Source organism: Dasypus novemcinctus, chromosome 8 (genome assembly GCF_030445035.2).
Source record: "Dasypus novemcinctus isolate mDasNov1 chromosome 8, mDasNov1.1.hap2, whole genome shotgun sequence".
Classification (NCBI taxonomy): domain Eukaryota; kingdom Metazoa; phylum Chordata; class Mammalia; order Cingulata; family Dasypodidae; genus Dasypus; species Dasypus novemcinctus.
Window position 1 is genome coordinate 14,341,018 of NC_080680.1, and position 25,430 is coordinate 14,366,447.

Here is a 25,430-nt window from a genome sequence, read left to right on the forward strand (position 1 = left end):
GGGGGGGTGGAGGGCCTGCTCTCTCGGCTCCTGTGCAGGGGAGGATCAGGGGTGGTCCTGCCAGCAAAGCCTCAGCCTTGAGGCCCAGCGGCGAGGAAGCCCCCACGGTGGTGGGTCTGCACGACACCCACCACAGAGCGGAGGAGCCTTTCCAAGCCACTGTGCGCCCACCCCCAACGGCACAGGACCCGAGGGTCCACCACGGGCATCCCGTGTCCCTGCTGCCGGCCACGCCAGCCCGGGGATCACCCCCACCCAGGGCACCGGCAGGGTGCCCACCTGAGGGTGCTGCAAGCCCAGAGGACCCCCGAGGACGCAGGCGCAGAGGCTCGGAGCACACAGCACACGGGCCAGGCCCCGGGAGCCGGGTGCCGGGCGGCTCCACGCCCACGTCCCCACGTAGGGCAGGCGGAGGCCGGGGGATGCCGCTGTGCGCTCCGCCGCCCTCAGGCCCGTCCTCCTGCCCTGAGCTGCCGGCAGGAGACTTCAGCACCAGAGGGAAAGGGGAGAACGAAAGCCACCCCCAGAACACACAGCTTGTGCCGATCGGGGACGCGGACATGGCCGAGCGCCTGGTGGCCGCCCCTCCCCCCCGGGGTCTTCTGCAAATCAGCCTGGGGGCCCCCTCAGCTGGGAGGTGGGCCTCTCCCAGAAGGAGCTGCCCCAGACCAGCCAGGGCGCAGCCCCGGGGAGCCTCGGGCGGCTCTCGGCCCGGGTGACTGGCGCCCGGGCCCTTTCCCACCCGCTCCTGGGCCGGGTGGGGCGCCCAGTTCTAGGGCGCTGTAGGGGCCAGGTGATCTTCCCACCCAGTGGCCCCCGGCCAGCGGAAGGCAGGGGCGGGGAGGGGGCAGGGCGAGCAGGCCGGCAGCCAGAACCGCGGGCTTCAGGAGAGGCAGCAGAGCCCATCACGACCCCCCGGGGTGGTGGCTGGTGAGTGTGTGCTGTTTTCTGGTGGGGGCAGGATCGGGGAGCAACAAGTTTAGAAAACTGTACACACAACGTGGGACTCAGCTGTAACATCCTTTTTCCCTTTAGCCACAGCAGGTCTGGCCTTGGCTTTTTTTTTTAAACCAAGAGAACATAAAGGATCACATTTCACAATGAGAAGAGAGTCTACACCCGGCGGTGACTCCCAGCGCTGATGCCCCACGGAGCGTCCTGGAATCCTGCCCATTCTCAGGGGCACCGGAAACACGCATCTCACAGAACAGAGGGCAGGGGATCTCGGGAAATAAGGAGGGACTCAACCCCCTCGAGCCTGTCCCCCTGCGAGTCTAACTGCCCGCCACCGGGGCCTCCGGGGAGGGCTGTGCGGGCAGCAAGGTGGAGGCCCCGCGAGCCAGCCCGTTTGAAGGCTGCGAACTCCCCACCCCGCAGCCGCGACCGTTCACCCTGCAGGGCCTCCCAGCGGCGACCTGAAGAGGGAGCGCGGCGGCCGAGCCGCGTGGGCAGCTCTCCCCCACCGGAGGCCGCCGCTCTGCACCTGCCTCTGCGCCCACGCCCCCCGGGTCGCTCACAGGCCGGGCGTCTCGCCGCGGGAGAGGCTCCACTGCATGAGGGCATGAGGGCACACAGGCTCCCGCACGCGGCCCCTGCCCCTCAATGACGTGGCACGCGGCAGCGACAGAGCACAGCCTCAGATTCTCTGAGGGCCTCCCGCCGAGGCGAGGAGGGTCTGGGTGGGACTGGAAGTACCCGGAGAGGAAGGGGGGGTGCGCCGGCGAGCCCCCCAGCTGCTGGAGCCATCTCAGCCCAGGTGTCAGACACAAGGGACCAACTCTCAAGCTCCAGTCCCAGCAGCTCGAGTCGCCTCCAACTGCTTCCGTCGGAGACCCAGACACCACGTTACAAAGACAAGCCATCCCCGATGTGCCCCCTCCAAGCCCCTGACCCAAAGGATCCATGAGCATAAGAAAATGACAGCTGTTCCACCCTCGGCGTGGAGGGCTTCTTTGTTACGCGGCAATAGATGTCAGGAACGCTGAGCTCTATGAGAAATTTAGGGGGTTTTCCAGGGTAATTTTAACTATACACCCCCATTCAAGATGAGACCCCCTCGTACCATTTCATTGAAGTCAAGAGAAAAAAAGAACATACTGGGGATTGAATCATGTCTGCCACAAAAGGCACGTTCGGATCCCACCCCCTGTGGGTGCGCACCCATCTGTGAAGAGGAACTTTGAAGATGCTGATAAGGTGAGCCCAAACCAAACAAGGGGGGGCCCTAATCCAAAAGGGCTGAAGTTGTGAGAAGCCAAGGAAACTGGACACAGAAAGAGAAGCCACGGGAAGCAAAAAGCTGGAAGTCAACAGAAGCTGGAAGAGAAAAGAGAAGACGCCGCCATATGCATTGCCAAGTGACGGAAAAGCCAAGGAAGCCCAAAGACCACTAGCTGCCAGATGATACTGACCCTGGAAGGAAGCCAGACTTCCAGCCTCTGCAACCAGAGGCTAATGAATTCCTGTTGTCTCAGCCAACCCACTGCAGGGTTTTTGTTTTAGCAGCTAGGAGACTAAAACAGGAGGTTTAACAACACCAAGAGAAAGGAGCAAGAATCATTACTTGAGGGCAGATGGTTTGGAAAAATCATAAATGTAAGTGTGGGTGAATATTTTCACCTAAACCCCAGAGGCAGGCGAAGAACGTGCTGGAGAAAGAACATGGGAAGCATTAAAGAGGTTCCCGTCTCTGAGCTGAGGGACACTGGGTCTGGGGGGCTGAGGGCGCCTGAGTCTGAGAATCCAGGAGCCGAGGGTGGTCTCCAGACTGTGGATCAGCTCAGCTGCCCGTACCGCAGCGCGAGGGAATGGAGGGGTGCACTGAAGCAGCCGGGTAGGAGGGCTCATTGCAAAGAGACGAACAGAGGCAAGATAAGAGCACCGCTCCACTCAGGGCCTGGAAGCCTTGCCTGTCTCCTGGGACTTAAGGGGGACAGTGGCGGGGGAGGTGCTAGGAGGATCAGAGCAGCCAAGAACACCCGGCACCCAATGCTGGATGCTGCTTAGCCCTCCCGTCCTCCCCAGGCTCAGTAGCCAGACCACCATCCATCACCCACTTTCCAGACCAGAACCCCAACAGCTGTCTAGGACTCCGCTTTCACCTGCACACACACCCAGATGCTGGGAAATGAACCCCTAAATCTCTCCCACGCCCTCCCCCTGCCACTGCATGTATGCTATGCACCTCAGAAAATCATGCCCTTAAAGCTGTGGTGTGGACCTGTGGTGGGTAGGACCTTTCGGTTAGATCGCTTCAGCTGGGGCATGGCCCAGGGTGGGTCTCAATCCTCTTTCTGGAGTCCTTTATAAAGATGAATATGCAGAAAGCCATGAAGGAAGAGAAAGCCAGAGGAGGTCAAGAGCAGCCTGGAAGAGCAAGGAGAGCCCAGCAGGCGCCGCCCTGTGCCTTGCCATGTGACAGAGGAGCCCAGCATTGCCAGCAGCCAGTTTTTGGGGAGAAGGCATCACCTGATAACGCCTTGATTTTAGACATTTTCAGAACTGTAAGCTTATAAGCAAACAAATCCCTACCGTAAAAGTCAACCCATTTCATGGTATCTGAATTTTGGCACCTAGCAGACTGACTCTGGTACCAGGCAAGTGGGGTGCTGCTATTGCAAATACCAAAAGGCTTTTATACTGGGTGAAGAGTAGATTCTGGAAAAATTAAGAGATGCTTGATAGAAAAAGCTTAGATGGCTGCCAGGGCTTCTTCTCCCCTCCTTCCGGCACTTCCCCGGGCATCCTGCATCTTTTGGGGGTGGGAGGGGTCTCTGAGTCACATGCCCAAGTGCCTCAGCATCAGGGACTCTGCCTTTTCCACCTGGAATCCTCCGTGCCAAGCACAGCACGGCCTGCTGTGCCACGGAGGCTCCAGAAAAGCAGATGATTGACTCAAAATCCAGAATTAACAGCCACAGGAGAGAACAGAGCTCCCATCTGCAAGGGCTCAGGGTGGAGGGGACAAGATGGGGGCAAAGCTGCCCCGGGGATGCCGAGAACCCAGGTTCCCGGGCCCTAGGAGTGTGGGCAGAGGCTGCTACAGCCAAGCCGAGCCAGGCAGCCCGGGAAGAGCTGCACTCAAGAGGTAGCCACTTGACACGGCAGCCCTGCGTGAGCCCAGGCTTTGCCACGAGGCCCCAGAGCCACCCCACGCTTGGGCTTGGGGAGAGCAGAGGGTGCACTGGGAAAGCCGGGGAATCACAACAGCCTGGCGCTCACAGGCAAAGCTTGATTCTGCAGGCCCCCGCAGCCTCCCTGGACGGGCACGGGAGAAAACGGAGAGGTAAAAAGGGCACGGAACAGCCACGGCTCTGTCTGCCCCGCCCCCAGGGCTCGGTTTGTGTTCCCTCCATCGAGTGGGGGCGCACAGCCAGCCTGGGGTCGGTGCCGAGGGAAGACAATGCCCGGTTTGTTTGCACAGCTGAAGCTTCCCCAACAAAAGCAAAAAACCACAGCGACAGCAAAACGGGGACTAGCATTCCCACGTCTGCCCGAGGCTGACGAATGCCTAGAGAGGCAGCCGGCCGAGCGCTGACTGCTGGGCCAAAAAGGAAAACAAAGATGTGTTTTCCAAATACAGAAGATGGGGACAGGCAGCTCCAGGGGCAGCCCAGAGGAGGGGACTCCAGGACAGGCAGCCAGGGTGTGCCTCCTGGGCGGGGGCCCCTGGCAATGCTCGAACCTCTCCCTGCCTTGGTTTCCCCATTGTCCTGTGGGAATTAAGGGTGTCCAGCAAGGACCGGGTGGCAGCCAATGTGTCAACGCAGTGCCATGGCACCCCTCCCAGGAGCAGGGCCAGCTGCACCATTTATTCCTGTTATTTCTAGGACCACGGCATGATTTCATCTGCTGGCCTCCAGCAGCCAGCTGAGCCACACTGAGCCTCAGTTCCCCCACCTTTTCCTTACGCAGCCATCTGAGGATCTGGGGACAGATCACAAAGCCCAGCTCTGGATGTCCTCCCTGACCAGGGGGCCCCGGGCCGACTCACACAGGTGACCTTGCGGTAGATCTGGGCGGCATTCTGGCACTCCGAGTAGGGGTACTCCGATGTGGCCATCTCCAGCATGCACATCCCGAAGGCGTAGACGTCCACCGACTCGTCGTAATGCTCTTCGTACATCTCGGGTGCCATGAACTCAGGGGTACCTGTGCGGGGAGCGAGAGGCACAGTGGTCAGCCGGTCACAGGCAGGGAACGCAGCTGAGCCCGAGCCCAGGAGCCCCTCCCCACCTCTCAGCGCCCACTCCCCTGAGCACCTGCCCAGGGCACACCTGGAATGCCCAGCTCGGCTCCCACGGGAGGGAGCTCCAAGAGAGAGGCCGCCAGGACCCCCATACGCTGTGCCTCCTGTCCAAGGCCTGGACCTGCCGTGGCCTGGGTCCAGGACCCCAAGGAAATGCCATGCCAGCCAGTTTCCAAAAATCCTACCTGGGACCACGTGATGTCAGGGTTGGACGAAGCCTTGGAGCGCCGCCCTCTGCCCACAGCGCTGGGAGACGACCAGGCCCCAAGGGACGGTCTGGGCCAAAACCCTGGAGGTGCAGCTCTCCAAGGAGGCAAAGCCCCGAGCCAGCCTCCCCCTTGTCTCTCTAGATGCCATTCGATGAATGACAGATTCAGCGTCGGGCAGCCCCCAGACAAGCAGGGCAAGCTCTCCCCGTCAGCAGAGCTACTTCGAACTGCCAAAAGGAGGCAGGCCCTCGGTGGTTCCAACAGGGGGGTGGACAGGAAAACTGTGTGCACCCACGCGTCAGAGCACTCTGTGGCCCTGCGAAACCAATAAAGAGCCCCAGTGCTGGGAGGGACGGGGGATGGCGCACACCAGGGGGCTGCCGAAGGTCATGTTCACAGAGAGTGAACACTGTGCCAGAACGAAGACAAAAGACTTAAAACTGATGCTTACTAGGAACGCTGACGCACGACACCCGTAATAGGTTAGGTTAAAAGGAACAACGGGGGGGCAGATGTGGCTCTGTGGCTGAGCATCTGCTTCCCACGTGGGAGGTCCCGGGTTCGGTTCCCGGTGCCTCCTAAGGAAAATGGAAACCAACGACAAGCAAAAGCGAACAAGAGAACCAACTCAGCGGACCTGATGTGGCTCGGTGGTTGAGCACCAGCTTCCCACATACAAGGTCCGGGGTTCATGCCCTGGCTCCCAGTACCTCAAAGAAACAAAAAGGTAACAATAGTATAAAATCACACTTATACGAGGACCACCCCAAATGAAAGAAGGTAAACCGAGCAAACGGCCTCTGGAGGCGGGAGGGCAGAGGCAGTTCTGCTTCTCAGTTACATTCCTGGGTTTTTAAGATTTTTTACAAGCAGGTTTTGCTTTCATAATCATGAAAACCTTTCATTAAAATAGGACCTGTGGGGGGGAGGTGTATGTGAACTATGTATTTTCTGCAAGATTTTTCTGCAAATCTATAACTGCTAAAAAAAATGTAAGAAAAATAAAGAAAGCTTTTAAAAAAAAAAAAAAAAGGCCCAATTGGCTGTTTTTAACTTCTATATATATTTGTGGATTGAAAGAATTTCAAAATGTTTTAGTTTTTTTTGAAAAGCAGATGGAAAATAGCATGAGCTAATTATTGCTTTAAAAAGCATGAGGGAAAGGGTCAGAAAATACATGGAAATGTTTGTAGTGGTTCTCTCTTGGATACAAATGGGTCCCGGGTGAGTTTATATATTTTTTTTCCATTTACCCGTATTTTCCAATGTAATATGGATTATGTACTGGACCAAAAAAAAGTTAAGATTTTGCATAAAAATGGAAAACAAGAATGTATGCTTCAACTGGCTTCCATGCAGAAAGAATTCTGGAAGGAAATATCAGAAATGAAGGGAATGGAGTGGAGAGAGGGCAGAAGTCAAATAGAGATTTCGATAGGAATTTTTCATTCTTTTGGGTTTTTAAACCAGATGAGTGTATTTTAAAACTTTTGCACAGACAACTTTTAAGTTAATATCTTTTTAAAGTGTTTTTCTACCACTAAGATTGTCACATAAGAGTGAATACACTGCCCGGGCTGGGACCACCCCCTACACATGGTTCTGAGCCCACCTGAGTAAGGGGTGATGTATTCACCTGCCCTCAGCCCCCTCCATGATCCCTCCCCAGTGCCCCCACTGGGGAGTCCCACTAGCAGCTCTTGCCTGCCCAGACCCCGGGGCAGGTATTGTGAACTCCTTAAATTGTAACTGAGAGACAAGGAAACGTAGCCAGGTTAACCCAGACGTGTGAAAGGTACCGTATTCAGGGTATGTTCTCCTTTGCTCAAGGAAGGGAGCCCGTTTAAGTGTTTACAACTCCCACCAAAGGGAAACGGATGTGGCTCAAGGGACTGAGCTCCAGCCTACCACATGGGAGGTCCCGGGTTTGGTTCCCAGTGCCTCCTAAGAAGGCAGGCAAGACAGCGAGCTGGTGTGACAGGTTGGCTCGGTGAGCTGGCACAAGAGACACAAGGAGGAAAACATAATAAGAGACACGACAAAGCAGGGAGCGGAAGTGGCTCAAGTAATTAGGTGCCTCCCTCCCACATGGGAGGATCCAGTTTGGTTCCTGGTGCCTCCTGAATGAAAGGAGGACAAGCACACAATGAAGAGACACAGCAAACACAAACAAAGAGGCGGGATAACAGAAATAAATAAAACAAATGTTAAAATAAAATAAACAGAAGACTTGGCTTAAAGCTAGATAAATTTAAATAAGTAAATAAATAAACTCCCACCAATTCCCAATCAAGCCCTGGCGATACCATCTCCTCCTTCCTGGAACCGGAAAAGACGGGGCTGCACCGTTAAAAACGGGGATGACGGTCAGAGCCCCATCGGGCAGCAGGCACTGCGCCACATGCCTTGAAGGGGTGGGGACACCCCCAGGGGGCCTCAGCCTAAACCACTGCCCAGGCCGCTGGGGCAGAAAGCCAGAGCTGAGCCGCCCAGTACCCAGAGCCCCCGCTCTCCTTGCAAGCCCCTGTGACGGGCAGACACGCCTGAGCCGCCCCAGGGCCACCTCCACGCAGCAGGCGTCCAGGGCGCTGCCTCCTCTGCTGCCTTTGGGAACCCAGGAACCAGCTGCCCTGCCCAGCAATGAGCTCCCCAAAGGCTCCCGTGAGGACTGGCTTTGTCGGGGGGCAGGGGCCCCCGACTCAGCAAAGGCAGAGGAACTCCCAGTAATGCCCCCTTTTGCCCATCCTCTGGGGAACACTGCAGCACCCCAACTTTTTGCTCCCTCCTCAAACTGTAGCCATTTAAATCTGAATTTTAAAAATAACGTGTGGGGAAGTGGATGTGGCTCAAGCAGATGGGTGCCCGCCTACCAAATGGGAGGTCCGGGTTCAGTTCCTGATGCCTCCTAAAGAAGAGCAAGAGAGCGCGCTGACATGATGGGCGTGGCGTGGCAAGCTGACAAGCTGACGCAACGAGATGACACAATAAGAAGACACAACGAGGAAACACAATGAGAGACACAACAAGCAGGGAATGGAGGTGGCTCAAGTGATTGGGCACCTCCCTCCCACATGGGAGATCCCGGGTTTGGTTCCCGGGGCATCCTAAAAAGATGAGCAGACACAGAGCAGACAGCAAGTGAAAACAACGGGAGGGGGGTGTTAAATAAATAAAGTAAACTTTAAAAAAAAAAGTATGTATATAAATATATGTAACCATATATACACCGCATACAAGGTGCACGTATGGGTTCAGTGCCCACTCAGCAGCCCCCAAATCCACCCCTAGCTCGGGGACACATCGCTGCCCAGCATCTGTGACATCTCCTGACCCACCCTTGGTGCCCAGCAGCCCCTGTTTCTCCACACCTCCACCCCGAGGGTCCCAGGGGGGGTTGGCAGGTGCCTGTAGAAAGCCCCCCCATAAAAACTCCCAGGCTTGTCCTCCCTGCTGGGAGAACCCGCCCTCTCCCCAAATTCCTCCAGGGCCCAAACCAGGCTCTTCTGGAATAAGCTTTTCTTCTTTTTTTTTTTTTGGAGAAATGGGTTTGGTTTAGCCTCTTCTGTTTGACCAGGTGTGCCTGCCTGGGGGGGTCCAGCCCCCTGGAGGTGGGCGGGCAGTGGGGGCACAGGGTGGGAATCAGGGGCAGACCACGGGGCGCTGGAGGGGCTGCTGCCGTTTCCACGCTGAGATCGCCTCGGAACCCCGTGGAAACGCCCTTCCCAGGGTCACCGCCCGCCGCCCAGGGGTGAGGGTCTGCTGGTTCCTGGGTCTCTCAGGAGGGTACACGCGTCCTCGGTGGGAACCAGGGAGGGTATGGAGGCGGCTTCGAGCACCGCACTGCCGGGCGGGGAGCGCCCTGACCTCGCTCAGCTAGGCGCGAAACTAAGGCCCAGCCGCCCAGGAGCAGACGCGGCGGGGGTCCTCTAGCTCCCGGGACCGCCGGGGTCCCCTCAGGGCTCCTGCACCACGAGGGCCCGCAAGGAGGGTCTGCCAAGAAAGGGTCACGAGTGGCCCTGACGCTCTGCGGGAGCAGTCAGGGAAGCAGGGTGGGTCAGCGCCCGGCCTGCACCCCGGGGCCGCGTGGGCTGCGAGGGGCTGGGGAACTGCCCCCAGGGCGGGCGGCGACAGCTGACACCAAAGGGCTCCCCCCCACCCCCCCGCACGTCCTGCCCCATTCCGTGGCCGGCTGCAGCTCTTCCTGGGAGACCAGTCTCCGTCCACCCTGCTCCCTTCTGCGCTGAGCTTTCTCCCTCTCACCCCCGGGCATGGCTCCTCCACCTCCGCCGGGAAGCCCTCCGGGTGGGCCCGCCTTCCCTGCCTCTCACCCCGGTTCAGGGACCGTATCCAGGCCACCGTCCACAGGGGGCCAGGCCACACAAACACAACAGAAGGCCACCTGGGAGGAGCTGAGGCCCCAGGGTCTGCGAGGGGCAGACTCCCCCCGAGTGACCCTGAACGCGCAGCCACGTGAGCCCGCGGCGTCACAGCGAGCGCCCAGCGGCGTGGAGACACGGCCACCGAGAGCTGCTCCCGCGGGCCGCGAGTCCTCGCCCCTGGACGGGCCGGGCCGAGAGTGAGCCCCGGAGGTCCAGGGTGAGAGAGGCGGGAGGGCGGCCCAGACGCAGCGGGCGCGGCCGCGCGGGCGAGAGGCTCGGAAGTGCCCTTCCCACACGCTGGCAGCGCAGCGGGAGGACGCGGCTGTCGCAGCGTTCAAAACGGGTCACTTCCAGAGCACAGCCCAGAATATCCGCCGGAGAGAAACCCTTACGGCGGAGCACAGAAGTGAGTGCTCAGCAGGCAGGACACGACACAAGGGAGACCCAACTCAGAAGCACAGAGCGCAGCGGGACCCTCCTCAGGGGCAGGGAGGCAGGGGACCCTCCTCAGGGGCAGGGAGGCAGGGGAGACCCCTCCTCAGGGGCAGGGAGGCAGGGGAGACCCCTCCTCAGAAGCAGGGAGTGCAGGGGACCCTCCTCAGGGGCAGGGAGCACAGGGGACCCTCCTCAGGAAGAGGCAGAGAGCACAGGGGGACCCCTCCTCAGAAGCAGCGAGCACAGGGGGACCCCTCCTCAGGAAGAGGCAGGGACACGGGGAGACCCTCCTCAGGAAGAGGCAGGGACACAGGGAGACCCTCCTCACGGGCAGGAAGCATGGGGGACCCCTCCCCAGTGCACAGCAGGTCTACAGCTTAGGGCTAGCCCTTCCACAGGGAACAGCACCTCAGGACGACAAGGGCCCCGTCCTACCACCGGGAGAAGGCCCGGCTGGCCGGGGCCACAGCAGGAACAGGCCTGGGCGGGGACCCCCGTGAACAGACCTGGGCGGGGGTCCCCGTGAACGGGCCTGGGCGGGGGTCCCCGTGAATGGGCCTTGGCGGGGGGCCCCCGTAACTGAGCCTGGCTGGGAGCCCCGCCCTGACTACAAGTCCCCCACCCAGAGCCGCCCGCCTCCTTACTGAGGACTGGGGTCTCACCACGCCGCGCCCCGGGAGCTGGCGCTCACGAGAACCCCGTTCTGCCCAAGGCGAGCAGCTGAGGCAGGGAGCTGAGCCCCGGGCCCTCTAGCAGGAGCGCCCCAATCTCCAGTGGAGTGGAAAGCTGGTCTACACGGGACGCCCGCAGAGCTGGGCCACCTGCCTGCTGATAAACCAATGTTCGAAAAAGTGACTCCCACCACCCTTCAGGGCCACACTGCCCCAAACTGCCCCAAACTGCCCGGAATTCACAGCCTGGGGCGCCTGCCCCCTCAGCCCGAGGCCCACCCGGGCAGGCCAGCGCCGCTGCACCCCACCTCTCCAGGACAGGGTGCAGCCCCGGGCGGCCAGGCCCAACGACGACGCGGAGGCGGGCTCTGCAGGGCAGACCCCCAAGACCGAAGCACCCGCCACCCGGCTCGGCCCCGCTCGGCCCCGCTCCCCACCCGCCGAGGCTGCCCCCAGGGAACTGGGGCCCCCCACTCCCGCCGAAGTGACAGTTCTCAGGGGTGAACGGAGCTCTCCTTTTCTGCCACATCTGCCCCCAGGGGTGGAACAAAACCACCAACTCCTGAAGCCACGAGCTCAAGCTCTCCCTGCCCCGCCTGCGTGGGGACATCACCAGCGGATCCGGTAAGGTGGGAAACAGCCCCCCTCAGAGCCCCTTCGCACGGGGGCCTCTGCCGAGCCCAGTGGCTTCCTGGACCCGCGACGATCTGGATTCCTCGAGCCCCGTCCACAGCCACCCCCTCCAAGCGCCCTCTTCCCAAAAACGTTCTTCCAGACTCCCAGGAGAGCCTCAGCCGCGCACCGGGGCATCAGTGGGCACCTGAGCGCCAGCCGCGGGCGAGGCACGTGGAGGAAGAGATCCAGAGGGCCTGGGCTGCCCAGGGGCACCTCACCAGGCCAGGCAGCCGGGGCGGCTCCCCAAAGATGGGGCGTCTGAGTAGAACACGCGGGACGGACGGCAGAGACGCCCTGCAAACCGGGTTCCAAATGGGAATTCCTCAGGCTCCCCCACACACCGCCTCCCCAAGCCCTCTCTGCGGTGACGGCTGCTCCCCACGTACCCTGAGTTCTCCCCGCCTGGAGCACCCACCTCCCACGCCCCAGGACCTGCCCTCCGAGCTCCTGTGCTGCCCACACACGCCTCCGTGGACACAGGAGAGTCCAGAGAGGAGGCGCAGATGCCCTGACCCGAGGGGTCCCCGTCCCCCAGACACCTCCCCAACCAGAGCCGGACGCTCGGGCCCCCTGCGCCCCACCCGGCCCCGCGCAGGCCCCCGGGGCAGCAGGGGAAGGAGTGGGCTCACCGATGACACTTTTGGCGAACGACGCTCTCTTGAGGGTGGCCAGGCCCAAGTCCCCGATCTTGACGGAGCCGGTGGGCCCGGTGATGAAGATGTTGTCGCACTTGAGGTCCCGGTGGATGATGGGCGGCGTGCGCGTGTGCAGGAACAGCAGGCCCTTCAGGATCTGCCGGCACCAGCTGCGCAGGACCTTCGGCTTCATCACCTTGAACCGCTTCAGGTACCTGGAGGGGGGAGCAAGCCGGGCGCCACCAGGTGAATGGCTGAGCCGCTCACCGGCACTCGGGCCTCACCTGGGCCGCAGGTAGGGGAGGGGAGAGCACGCCCGGCAGCCTACCACCCTCCACTTGCTCCCCTCGCCCCGGGGAGCCCGCGACGAAACCACGCGCCCAGCGCCATCCTGGCTTCGCTGCGCTGTGGAGCCCTGCACGTGGGTGGGGGGTGGGATGATTGGATGGCCTGTGTGGATGGCTGGGGCGGGACGGAGTTCCACCAGACAGAGAGACAGCCACCTGCTCAGCCCGCGTGGCTGCCCAGATCCCAGAGGAGCCTGGGCCCGTGGGAACCGGGCGGCACGGGGAGTCCAGGCGCACCGGGACACCTGCGTGAGCCGCTGAGGGCCCTGGGCCCCGGGGGAGGGAGGGGCGGGGAAAAGAGCCCACCGGCCAGGCTGGGGCTCCTCTACCTGCTTGATGTACACCCCCCGTGAGCCGAAAGGTCCAGCCCGGCCCCACGGGGGAGACGGGGCAACCGAAGCCCATCTCTGGGCCCCCCAGAACCACCGCACGCTGACCAGTCCCGGGTGCCTGACCGCACGCTCCCACCCCCGGCCCCCGTGTCTTCGGGCCCCCCGCCCAGCGTCCAGCGCCCTGCCCAGCGCCCGGCCAGGGGCCTGCCTTCCAAGCCGGGACGGAGCCCCAGGCCAGAGACAAGACGCCAGACAACGCGCAGCGGGAAAGCAAACCACCTCGGCTCGTGTGCCTATTGGCATCCCCCGTAGAATCAAACACAAGGGACAAAGCGTCGAGAGGACAAATACCTCACGCACATGAGATGGTAGAATACGCAAATTCGTAGGGTCAGAAATTAGAATTCCGGTTACCAGGGGCAGAGGGCAATGAGGAGCTGAGGCTTAACGGGTGCACGGTTTCCAGGGTGATGGAAGTGTCTGGGGCACGGGTGGTGACGACGGTGGCACAGCACTGGGCCTGTGATTAACACAGTTGGCTGTATTCTTGAAGGTGGCTAAAATGGGCAATTGTAGGTTGCATCTAAGTTTTCATAATAAAAGCAATAAAAATCCCACAGAACCGTACAATGCAAAAAGTGAGCCCTAACGTGAACTGATGGATGTGGTTAATCATGTACTTATAATCATTGTGGCTCATCAGTTGTACCAGGCACCAATACAAAATGTTAGCAGGATTGGAAAACCATGGGGGCAGGGGTGTGTGATATGGGAACTCTGTACTTTCTGCATGATTTTTCTGTCTACCTAAAACTGCTCTAATAAATCATAAGCAATAAAAATGCGTAGGACAGAAGAGGAAAGGCTGAGAAACAGATTTCCTCTGTTGTCTCCCAGAAATGGCTCCCATTCCTCCCAGGAAGCCTGAGGAGGCCAAAAGCTAAGTTACTGCTGGGGTGTTCTGACTCGTTTCCATTGGGGAGGGGGTTTTTTCTCGCCAGGAGGACAATGTGATTTATCACACATGCTGGTTTGCAGCTAGATGTTCCCTAGAAAACCACGTTCGAAACATCATCCTCCCTACGGGTGTGAATCCAGGGGAACTGGGACCTTTGACGAGGTCACTTCGGTCAAGGTGGGACCCAGCCCAATCGGGAGGGGTTTTACCCCTACTTCTGGAGCCACTTATAAGCAAAGGATGAAATTCAGACAGCGAGTGAGAAAGCCACAGGGAGCAACGAGTCGAAAGTCAACAGGACCTAGACGAGAAGGGAGAAGATGTTGCCTCTTGTGTCACCACATGACGAAGAAGCCGAGCACCGAGGACGGCCGGCAGCCAGCCCCAGGACGCCAGCGCCTCTGGAGAAAGCACCGCCTTGCCAACGCCTCGGTTTTGGACTTCTAGCCTCAGCCTGTGCGCCAACAAATCCCCACGGCACGGTATTTGCTGGGGCAACAAGGACGCTAAAACACATACAAGTGGGGCGACCCCAGGCCTCGGCTGGGACCGCGGCGGGCACACCCGGCCCCGGCCCCCACCCTGGCCATCGCGGCCCCGGCACCCGCCGGCCTGCTTACGTCTTGAGCGTGCCCGACGTCATCAGCTCCGTCACCAGCACGATGCAGCGCTTTCCTTTAGCGCTCGACTCCCAGAAGTCGTAAAAGCGCACGATGTTGGGGTGCTGCAGGCCCTTCAGCATCTCGGCCTCCTCCTTGAACCGCTGCCGCTCCAGCTTGGTCAGCTTGCGGTCCTAGAATTGCAGACACAAAACACGCTCAGTCGGGCGCCCCGTGAGCAGCCCGGCCTCTGGGCGCGGCGAGGCCTGGTTTGGGACGGCGCCCTGGGATCGGCTCGGGCCGCCTCCCTGCACCCACTCGGGAGCACAGTGGTGGAAAGACCCAGGAGGGAACCTGGGGAGCTTAATCCCGTTCCAAGGCCTCCAAGACGGCTTCCCGTCCCGGGCGCACAGCGCACAGATTTCCATGGAAAGGTTTCAGGAGGACGATCGGAATCCCAAGCGAGTCCCTCCTTGCTTTGCCCGTGGAGGGCAGCACGGCAAACACAGACAGCCTGCCTGTCCAGCGCAGAAGCCACTCGCACAGCGCAACGGAGGGGCTGCCGGCTCCCCGAGGCCGCCGCCCTTGGCCCCTGGCGTGGGACATCTGGCCCCGCTAGAAGAGAGCCCCCAGCCCAGCTCGGCCGAGCCAGGCAGCTGGAAGCCAGCGATGCCCGACACTCAGACCTGCGGGCCACGTGCCTGCTCCATGGAAACCTCCCCGAGGCCTGTGTCCCCTCCGCCAGCGCTGACTCATTGGATCCTTTTTATAAAAGAACGAGACATCCGTTTCCTTTTCGATTATACACAATTGTAACAAGGCATTTCAAGACTAGAGCAGATTAGAAGCAGAGAGCAGGAGACGCTGACAAGTGCCAGAAACCGGAGGCGGAAAGGCAAGCCGGCCAGCCCGCGACAAGCGGAGCACAGCAGCCGGGGGCCCTTGGGGGCCGGGGAACAGCAGACCCCTCCCTGCACCCTGGGGCCCCCAGTGCCCCGCCCCACACCGGCAGGCCATCTAAAGTGGCCCCAACGGCCGGCCCGCCCGGGATGACCATTCTCTCCTGCTGACCCACGTGCACGCTGCGCCCGGAGGCGTGAGCAGCGGTCGCCCTCCATCTGCGCCACCAGCTCTCCCAGACTGCCCGCCCTGTGGCGCCCGCAGCTGCCCCCCACCCAGTCCACGCACGACCAGCCCGCACCACCCCATGGCCCCACTGCCTCATCCCTGCCTCCGCAGTCGGGCTCCCGGCCCCTCCTACAACCCTTCCAGGGTGCTCCCCGCCCTGCACTTATGAGACTCGAAGAGCTCAGAACTGCTGAGCCCTCTGCTCTCCAGACTGCACCGCGCAGTAAATGAATTGTGCTTATTTTACTCCCTGCAGTCAAAAACCCCAGCGCCAAGAGCGCACGGCCCCAACGCCTGTGTGCCTAATTCAGGGTGCGAGGCGGAATTCGCCACCCCCGCCCACCTGGCCACGCCGCCCGCCTGTGCCGCCCACGCGCCGGCTCTTCTCTGCAGCACTGTTGCCGGGGGTGGGCGCCGCTCTCCGGAACACCCCCCCACACCCCCCCCCCACCCATCTCCAGGCCTCTGGCTCCGCAGGCAGAAGCACGCACGTGCACCCGCCTCCTCCACCCGACCGCTGCACAGCGGAAAAGCACGTGCATGTTTTAAAAGGAAACTGTAAACATGCCTGAACACCAGAACAGAGAAATTCTGAGGAATTCCAGGAAGACAGAAAGCTGGTGCATCTGGATGGATGGAGGAACCAGAGCCAGAAAAAAAACCCAAGACTCCTGGGGATCCTTCCGGAAGACCTCCAAGGGCATCAGGCCGGGAGTCCAGTGAGAGAAGGGGGCGCTGGGAGCAGAGCAAGGGCAACGTCCGGATCGGCTGCTGTTCGGATCAGGCCATCTGCCTCCCCAAAACCAGGCCCCTCTGCGCCCCAACTCCCCCCACCAACCCCCACCAGCACCAGGCTCCTTCCTAAGCGGGCCTGGAGAAAGGATGGCCACCCACAGAGCAAACACACCACCACCAAAAAACACACCGGCGTGGCCGAACCCAGCAGGAACGTAATTCAGACACAGAAAGGCAACTCTGAAATAGATCCACTTAATGTTCCCGTAAAGAGTCAGGAAGTTCATGTACAGAAATAGGAGCACGCTTCTCTAACAAAAGGAACTGTCAAGGAGTTCTTGCAAACGTAAACTGAGATGTCCCTACTAAAAAGTGTTAAGACACAGTCTAAAAACCAATGAGACTACGTACAAAAAGTTCAAAGTTTCATCTAGAAAATAAAATGGAAACATGCTCTGCTCACCAAAACTGATGATTTCTTTAAGAAAATAAAAATCAAGCCACAGATCAGGAGAAAATATCTCAATATATATATCTGACAAAGGTCTCATATCCAGGTTATACACAAAACTCCTATAATTCATAATAAAAAAAGACATGAACTCCATGATATTTCAGAACAAAAAGACACAGAAATGACCAACAGTCACACGAAAAGGTACTCAACATCTTTAGTCACCGGGGAAATGCAAATTAAGGAAACTTAAGAATTAAAGAACATGGACATGAAAAATACAACCAACATAACATATAAACTACAGTTAAGAGTAATATGGTAGAGAAGTGGCTGTGGCTCAACCAATTGGGCGTCCACTTACCACACGGGAGGTCCTGGGTTCGGGTCCCAGTGCCTCTTAAAGAAGAAGAGCAGACGCTGCACCCACCCTAACAAGCAGACCCCACAAGCCAGCAGACGCCACAGCCCGGTGGAGCGGATGTGGCTCAGGCTGTCTGGCACTGACTCCCATGTGGGAGATCCCTGTTTGCCAGTGCTTCCTGGAGAAAACAAGCAGATGCAGTGAGCAAAACAATGATCAGACAGACGAGGGAACTGTGGACGAGGGGGGATAAATAAAAATTAATAAATCTTTTTTTAAAGAAAAGAGTAACATGGTAATATTTTTACAACAATGGTAAAGAAGGTGCTGTATCAATGCTGAGTTAATAACAGCAGGTATGGGATGTTTCCTTTTGGAGTAATGACAATGTTCTGAAATGGATTGAGCTGATGAAAGCACAACTTTCTGTGAAGAAACTGAGAGCCACTGAGGCTCGCATCTCAGGCTTTATCCCAGCGGGTTCCTAAAATTGACCTCTACTAATAAAAAGTTGTCATAATAGAGAATTTATTTCCAAGGGGAGAAACTAAAGACAAGAAAGGAGTATGAAATGGAATGTGGGTTAAGAATGCAAGCTGAAGCTTAATAGATGCAGAATTGTTAATGAGGTTTATTGTAAATGTGTGGAAATGAATAGAGTTGATGGTAATACATTATAGTGAGTATAACTAGCACTGCTGATTGATAAATGCGATTGTGGCTGAAGGACAGTCTGTAGATGTAATATTTCAATTGTGAGGAAGAAAGAATAATCTAGGGACTGTCTAACATAGTGATTTCAGTGGTGAATATCGTAGTTAATAGTATAAGGTGCTCTTTTACAAAGTGCTAAGAATATGGTGATACATAGGGAAATTACAATTAATGTAAATTATAGATGGTAACAGAAATATTGAAATATTGTGCAGCAACGACAAAGAAGATATATCAATTCTAAGGGACAGCAATAGAGGGGTAAAATGGGGTATGGGGTTTTTCCTTCTGGAGAAATGAAAACGTTCTAAAATTGACTGAGGTGATGACAGCACGACTCTGATGACTATGAGAGCCACTTGGATGGACTGAACAAGGCAGGGGGCCATATCACCCCGTGAGCCTGTGATGGAAGAGGGACCGCGGTTAACAGTACAAACATGAGCGCATCCTCTCCCGAACTACAGAAATATACACTACCAATGCATGGTGTTAATAGCATGATTTGTGGGGGAAATACATCAAATAGAAGCTATAGGCTGTAGAGAGCAGTAATATTACGACAATGTTCTATCATCATTTGTAACAACTGTGTTACGACAACGTAAGGTTTTGGTGGTGGGCGATGTAGAAGAGTCCTGCGTGGTATGCATGATTGTTCTTTAAATTTCAGAAATTAAAAAAGCCACAACTAGGTACCACTTCAAACCCACCAGAAGAGTGAAATTTAAGTCAGGAGGTCATCAGAAGGGTCACGCTTACGCACACCTCAGGAGGATCCCAGAGACAGCCAAAGTAGATACAACCCCAGGTAGTGGTGCTCCTGAGGGCTACGGAGACACCCAGGTCCTACGGTCATGGCAGATGGCTCCGGAGTTCTGTGCCTTGTCAGTGGGCCCTACTTTGGAATTTTGTGTACTGAGCCTGTGGTTGGCGCTGGGGTTGGTGTATACTCAGGAGACTTGAATCTCTGGACTGTCTATGTGCCAGCTGGGCCCTGAACCTCAACAGAGTTGCAACTCCTGCTCTCTGGTTCGCTGGACTTACCGAGGTCAGTTAATGAGGTGAAGATGGTCAACCACCACACCAGGGAACGGAGAGTGCCTACAACTCCAAATAAGAGAATTGCATCCACCAACCATGTGGGATCTAAGCCCCCTCTAGATATAGAGGTGGAGTGGGCATCACCATCCCAGGGTCCACAGGATAGAGGAACAAAATATGGATTAGAGTGAACTTACTGGTAATCTACTATAGAACTATAGTGACTAGTAAAGGAAGAAACTCTAAAATTGATGTGGAGACAGTGGCCACGGATGTTGCTGGGGCAGGCAGAGGGAAGAAGAGATGCAATGTGGTGCATTTTTAGGACTTGGAGTTGTCCTAAATGATATTGCAGGGACAGATGCTGGACATTATATATCCTGCCGTAACCCACTGAATGGACTGGGGGAGAGTGTGAACTACAGGGTAAACTATAATCCACGCAGTGCAGCAGTGCTCCAAAATGCATTCACTAAATCAATGAATGTGCACAATGATGAAAGAGGTTGTTGATGTGGGAGGAGTGGGGGATTGGGGTGTGGGGTATATGGGAACCTCTTATAGTTTTTAATGTAACATTTTCTGTGATCTATGTATCTTCAAAAAAAATTTTTTAATGAAAAGGAAAAAAAATAAAATAAAAATAAAAAATAAAAGATTGGTAATACCACATGTTGGCAAGGACGGACGAGGGACAACTGAAATTGTCACCCATGGCTGGTGAAGAACTACTTGGCGGTCTTTTACACCTGCTCTATGATCCAGTAATTCCACTCCCAGGAATCTACCCAAGAGAAATGAAAACATATATTCACCAAAAACGTGTACACAAATTCTCAAAGCAGCTTTAGTCATAATAGCCCCAAACTGGAAACAGCTGAAATGTCTGTCATCAGGTGAACAAAAAAAACAAAGTTTGGTTTACCGAAACAGGAATACTACTCAGCCATAAAAATGTATTTTATCCTGATTCAAGCAACAAACAGATAAATCTCAAAAGCACTGTGCTGAATGGAAGAAGTTAGACACAAAACAGTGCATACAGAATGATGCCTTTTATGTGAAACTCTAGACAAGGCAACGCAAATGCAGAGAGATTGAAACCAGAACAGTGCTTGCCTCTGGTTGTTGGGGGCTGACTGGGAAGGGGCTTGAGAGAACTTTGGGGGGCAATGGCTATGCTTTCAATCACAGCAGAAGACTTGGGTTACCCTGCTGTATGCCTTTGCCAAAACTCATCAAATGGTATATTTAAGACCCATGTATTTCATTACATGTAAATTAATTTTTTAAAATGTATTTTACAAAGTAGAAATATCCTAGTATTTTGCAAAGTAGAAATATTCAAAACCAAATGGGAATAAAAGAAAGATATGGGAAACATTAAGAGACATGAAAGAACCACTGAAAGTCCAGTCGAGCGCATATCAAAGAGAGAACAGATTTCCGTGGCTGGAATGCATAGATAACTGAATAGAATTTTCCTGAGCTGAAAAAACAAATACTTAGAATAAAGGGATCTACCAACTCCAGATCAGAACAAATGAAACATGACCCATATCCAGACCCAATCCAATGAAATTCCAGAATACCAGGGATCATATCTGCAAAGGAAGAGGTCTGAACCATAACATCGGCTGCCAGCAGACAGGGGAGCGGTATCTTCCAAATTCTGGCTCCAAAGCTAGAATTCTAGACCCAGTCAGATACACATTAAAACCAGGGGGTGAGAGGGCCCAGGGAAAAAGACCGTTCAGGCTGGCAAGAGCTCAAAGGTTACCTCCCACGCACTCTAGATGAAACAAAGCTACTGAGAGAAGTATTCCAACCAAACACCACGAGGTGGTTTGCAGCTGACCCCAGGAAAGCATGCTCTTAACGTTAGCCCACTCCTGTGGGGTGGACCCACTGCAGGCAGGATCTTTTGGTGAGCGGGAGCTTAACCTAAGGCAAGGCGTGACCCACCTCATCCAGGGTGGGTCTTAATCCTCTTCCTGGAGTCCTGTATGAGAGAACGGAATTCAGACAGAGAGAGAGAAAGCCACGGAAACAAGCAGCTGAAGGCAAAGAACCCCGGAGAAGGGAGAGCCCGGCAGGTGCCGCCAGGTCCTTGCCACGTGACGGAGGAGCCCGGGTGGCCAGAGCCAGTCTTCAGGAAGAAGGCTGATGGTGCCTTGATTTTTGGACATATTCACAGCTTCAGGCTGTAAGTTTGCAAGCTAATAAATTCCCAGAGTAAAAGCCAGTACATTTCATGGTATCTGCTTGAGCAGCTTAGCAACTAGAACACACTACAAAGCAACACAAAACAGCAAGTGGCCGAGCTGACTCCTGGCAGCCTGTGAGACGGCGGTAACTCAACTTGACACGGGCTGGGAAGGAAGCTGGCAGGGAAATGGATGCACCCATGGTGCCGGCCTGCCCGCCTTCTTCGCGCAGCAAAATTTCAATTACAATTCCTTTTCAAGAGCTCTAGTCATTCTAACATGATTCTAGAGGAAACTTCCAGAATCACTTATATTATCAATTATCTTTGCCAACATTTTAGAACCAACCGCCAGTCAAATATGAAAGATTTCACTGTGATTTCAGAGCAAAATATGAATGTGATAAATAACATAACTGACAAAAATTGAGAGGTAAAGGGAAAGACCGTGCATCATGCTACATGTTCATTTTTCATGGTGGACACTGTTCAAAGTTGACACGTCAAAACACACATAGAAGAACAGATTCAGAGGATGTGGACGACAGTTGCCTCTTGGAGGTGGGCTGGAGATGGAGGTGGGAGGGGGAAAGGGGGCTGCACTTCTTATTCTATCCCCTCGGCTACTTTTAACCACATGACACTTGACTTCCTCCTCAGAAGGCTTCCCCATGACATCACCCCATCCCTGCCTCCCACAACTGATTCACCCCGTTGGCGGCCACTGGTGCCTGCGCCACTCGACTGGCACCTCCGGGACGGCAGAATTGACCCGGGCACGGGTATATTGTGAATATCTGTGGAACGAAAGGTCAAGGTGTAAGGGCAAAAGAAAGCACATAATCCCTTCTTAGGAAGCGTTCCAAATCCTACAAGAGTTACATTTTGTAAAAAAACTCTGGTATTGAGGGGGGCAGGTTATGAGCACCCTAACAATCCATCCACCAAAACCACTCCGAAAGCTTGGAGCGAGGCCACTGAACACAGATTCCCACGGCTCCAGTGCTGTGCAAATTAGTGCACCTGTGCCCTCGAGGTGGAGAAAATGAATCTGATTATAAAGGATAAAAACGTTCAAAGCACAGTTGGATCTCATTTCCTGCAGCCAAGAGGCCCAGGTAGGGGCAGCAGGGGCGGCCACACAGGTGCGCCTTTGGAGTCCGCCCAGGTTCCAGTGTGCCCTCCCAAGGGGCCAGGGGGAACACACCTGCGGACTGCTGTGCACCCAGGAGCACCAGAGAGGCATGCCCCAAACACAGCGGCTGGACCGCTCCCGTGGACCTTGGCGGGAAGAGTCCTCTGGGCCGTGGACCCAAAGCTGTGCAACCCTCCCCCTCCTGGAGGGTCTCTGCAGAGTTCTTATTTCAGCAAAAGCCCAAGAACAAGCGCCCTGCGAGGCGGCAACCTTCCACGCACACACACGCAAACAGCAAGAGGGCGAGGTGAGCAGTTGGAACCCACAGAAGTCCCGGGGTGACGACGCCTGGTGTGAGATGACTCTCCGGCTGCATTTGGTTAGCAAATCAGAATAAAAACAAGCGTCAAGAGCGGATGTGGCTCAGCGGTTGAGCACCTGCTTCCCGCATGGGAGGTCCTGGGTTTGGTTCTCACTATCTCCTAAAACAACAAACCAACAAAAAAAAAAAACAAGCAAACAAATGAAAAAAAACCAACTCAGAGGAGCCGATGGGGCCCAGTGGTTGAGCTCCGGCCTCCCACATACGAGGACCCGGGTTCAATCCCCAGCCCCCGGTACCTTAAAATGAATAAGCTTCAAGGTTCTATCAGGAACTGTCCTGGGCCTGGAGAAGGTGGAATGCCAGGCGAGGGGGCGCTTGGAGAATGTTCTGCCTGCAGCCGCTCCAACTCAGGGCCAGCAGCCCCGGGCCCGCCAGACACCCAGGGACCGCGAGGTAGGTTCACAGGGTGTGCAGACCCCACTCTGGGTGGCGCGGGACACCCCCCGTGCACCCACAGGCTGCACCATGCCCCAAGGATCCTGCCTCTTTCCACACCCCAAAGTCTCCGTGAGCCACGGGGAGGAAGGGCCCGGGCCCTGAAGCAGACACGGCCCGAGGGGCGTCCTCCCCACAGAGGTGTCCCCCGGCCAGAGGTGTCCGCGACTGGTTGGGGTATGGAAGCCCTCCCACCCAGGTGGCCCCGCCTCCCCTGGCCCCCAGCCCCACCCCCACCGAAAGGCGGGCCACCTGGGTGGGAGGGCTTCCCTGCTGCCCCCTCGCCCAGCCTCAAACCCTGCACACCCCACACCAGGGGCAGGTCCCCAGCAAGCCTCCCACCCACTCTTTGGCCACCCCCTCCTCACAGCGGGGTCTGCACAGGAGCACCCAGGAAACCAGAGAGCCGGCTTTCCTCCAGACTCACGACTCACCAGCCCCCGCCTGCTCAGCTGAGGCAGGGATGAAGGGGTACCACCTGCCTGGGAAACAGGCCACCACGGGAAAAGCGATGGGCACTGAAGGGAAAACGAGGGGGACGGCCGGACGGGTGGCCGCTGGCCTGGGGGCGGCCCTGGCTGTGGCGAAGGGCGGGCAGCTGCCCACCGGGCATGTCTGGGATCCTCCAAGGAGCACCCCCCCCAGACGTGTTAGGTTCCAGATGGGACGCTTGGGACATGGGGGCCCAGGATTTTCCTGTGGGCCTCAACACCCCAGGACTGCTAATCCCACGCCAGCAGCTGGGCCCCAAAGGGGGGGCAGGAGCAGTGGAAGCTGCCAGCTCGACGGAGCCGTGTTTATTTACCCTTCCCGGGTGCCAACGGCCAACAGCGAGCACCCCGTGGGCCAGCGAAAGAGGGAGTTCAACAGCTGGGCAGTGTTGACAAACTTTCAGCTGCCATGTGCCACCCCTGACATTTACTGCAGTTTGTAAAATAAACTCATTTTTTTTTTAAACCTAAGTACTCTCTCTAACCTCCTGTTGAGCAATAAAATATGCGAAATCGCAGGTGTGCTGGCATATTTTTTTTCCTAATTCACATTTAAAGAGAGGCATCGCTAAGAAGATTAAGAAAAAGAATTTTCATGCAGCTACCGTATAAACAGCAACCCGCGCTGGGCGTGGCCCTCCCGCCCGTGGATGCCGACACGGCCCGTGGGGCAGCCACCGGCTCGCAAGTGGCGTCCCCCCAGGAGGGACAGCTGGCTGCGGAGCCCCGGAGCACGGCCTGGGCAGTCTCGACCCACACATCCTGAGAAGACAGTTCAGTGAAGCTCGCAGGGGGGCAGGAGAGCCCAGCACTGCCCATCCTCCACTTCTCATCCTCGCCACGATCTCAAGTTTGGAACTCCCCAAGGTCGAAGCTGGAACTTCAGATCCCAACCCCTGCCGCCTCTGGAGATAAGACTGGAGCAAGGGGGCAGAGGTAAGAAGCGGAGGGTGGAGATGGCGCAAACCCAGGCTTTTAGAAGGGCCTTTGCGCCATTGAAGACCTCTGACCTGTGACCTTTGCCCTCTGCACAAAAGCCCAAAGCCCCCGCAGCCAGCCCCACGCAGCGGCCCTCCCACCATCTGCCTACAAAGCCCCGGGGAAAAGAAAGGACATAAGAGCAGGTGCCCTCGCCCAGTGAAGGTGGCATCCAGAACATACCATCCTAACTTCAAACAGTCGTAAAGCATGTCATTCCTAGCATTTTGTAACTACTGGCCTTTTAAATAAAATAGGCGCACAGTGCCCTCTTAAATGTTTCCCAAGGAATCAAAATACCGGAGTGATGAAAGACCGGCCACAGCCATTTTAAAAATGCGCGAACCCACCCGGCTTTACCTTCGTTCCCTCCTCCTGTCTGGAGTCCCACCTCTATTCCTGCCCATTTGCCTAATGACATAGACTTTCTCTTGAAAGCCTTTTATTTCCATCACCATAAAATTAGGCTCAGTGGAATCTTTTTTTATTTCCTGTGATCATGAGGGTCTCTGAGGGCCAATTCTCTTTTTTATTTTTTTCCTCGTAACATAAACATAACACAACATTTCACTGTCACCACTCTCAGGTGTACAATTCGGTCACAATATTGACGTTTGTGATACTGGGCTAGCCTCTCCACCATCCACTACCAAAACTTTTTCATGGCCCTAAACAGAAACTCGGTGCCCGTTCAGCAATGGACACCCCATTTTCTCCCCCTCCCCACTGCCTCTGTAACCTGTGATCTGCTTCCCATCTCTTGGGTTTCTTATTCCAGGTATTTCACGTAAGTGAAATCGTATTTAATTATGGTTTCTGAATGCCCCAGATCCTCTCCTTATGGACCACAACGGTGGCAAATACTCATTTTCC

The 25,430-nt window shown here is 56.4% G+C and overlaps 1 protein-coding gene across 1 annotated transcript in view; it reads right to left on the reverse strand.

The window, feature by feature from the left end:
* The window catches only part of WNK2 (WNK lysine deficient protein kinase 2), a 170,159-nt gene that overhangs the window by 102,311 nt on the left and 42,418 nt on the right, over positions 1–25,430 (reverse strand). The window contains exons 2-4 of the mRNA XM_071216586.1: positions 14,510–14,682; positions 12,247–12,467; positions 4,994–5,151 (exon numbers count right to left, since the gene is read on the reverse strand). Coding sequence (XP_071072687.1) covers positions 4,994–5,151; positions 12,247–12,467; positions 14,510–14,682 — 552 coding nt within the window. The remainder of the gene's footprint in view (positions 1–4,993; positions 5,152–12,246; positions 12,468–14,509; positions 14,683–25,430) is intronic.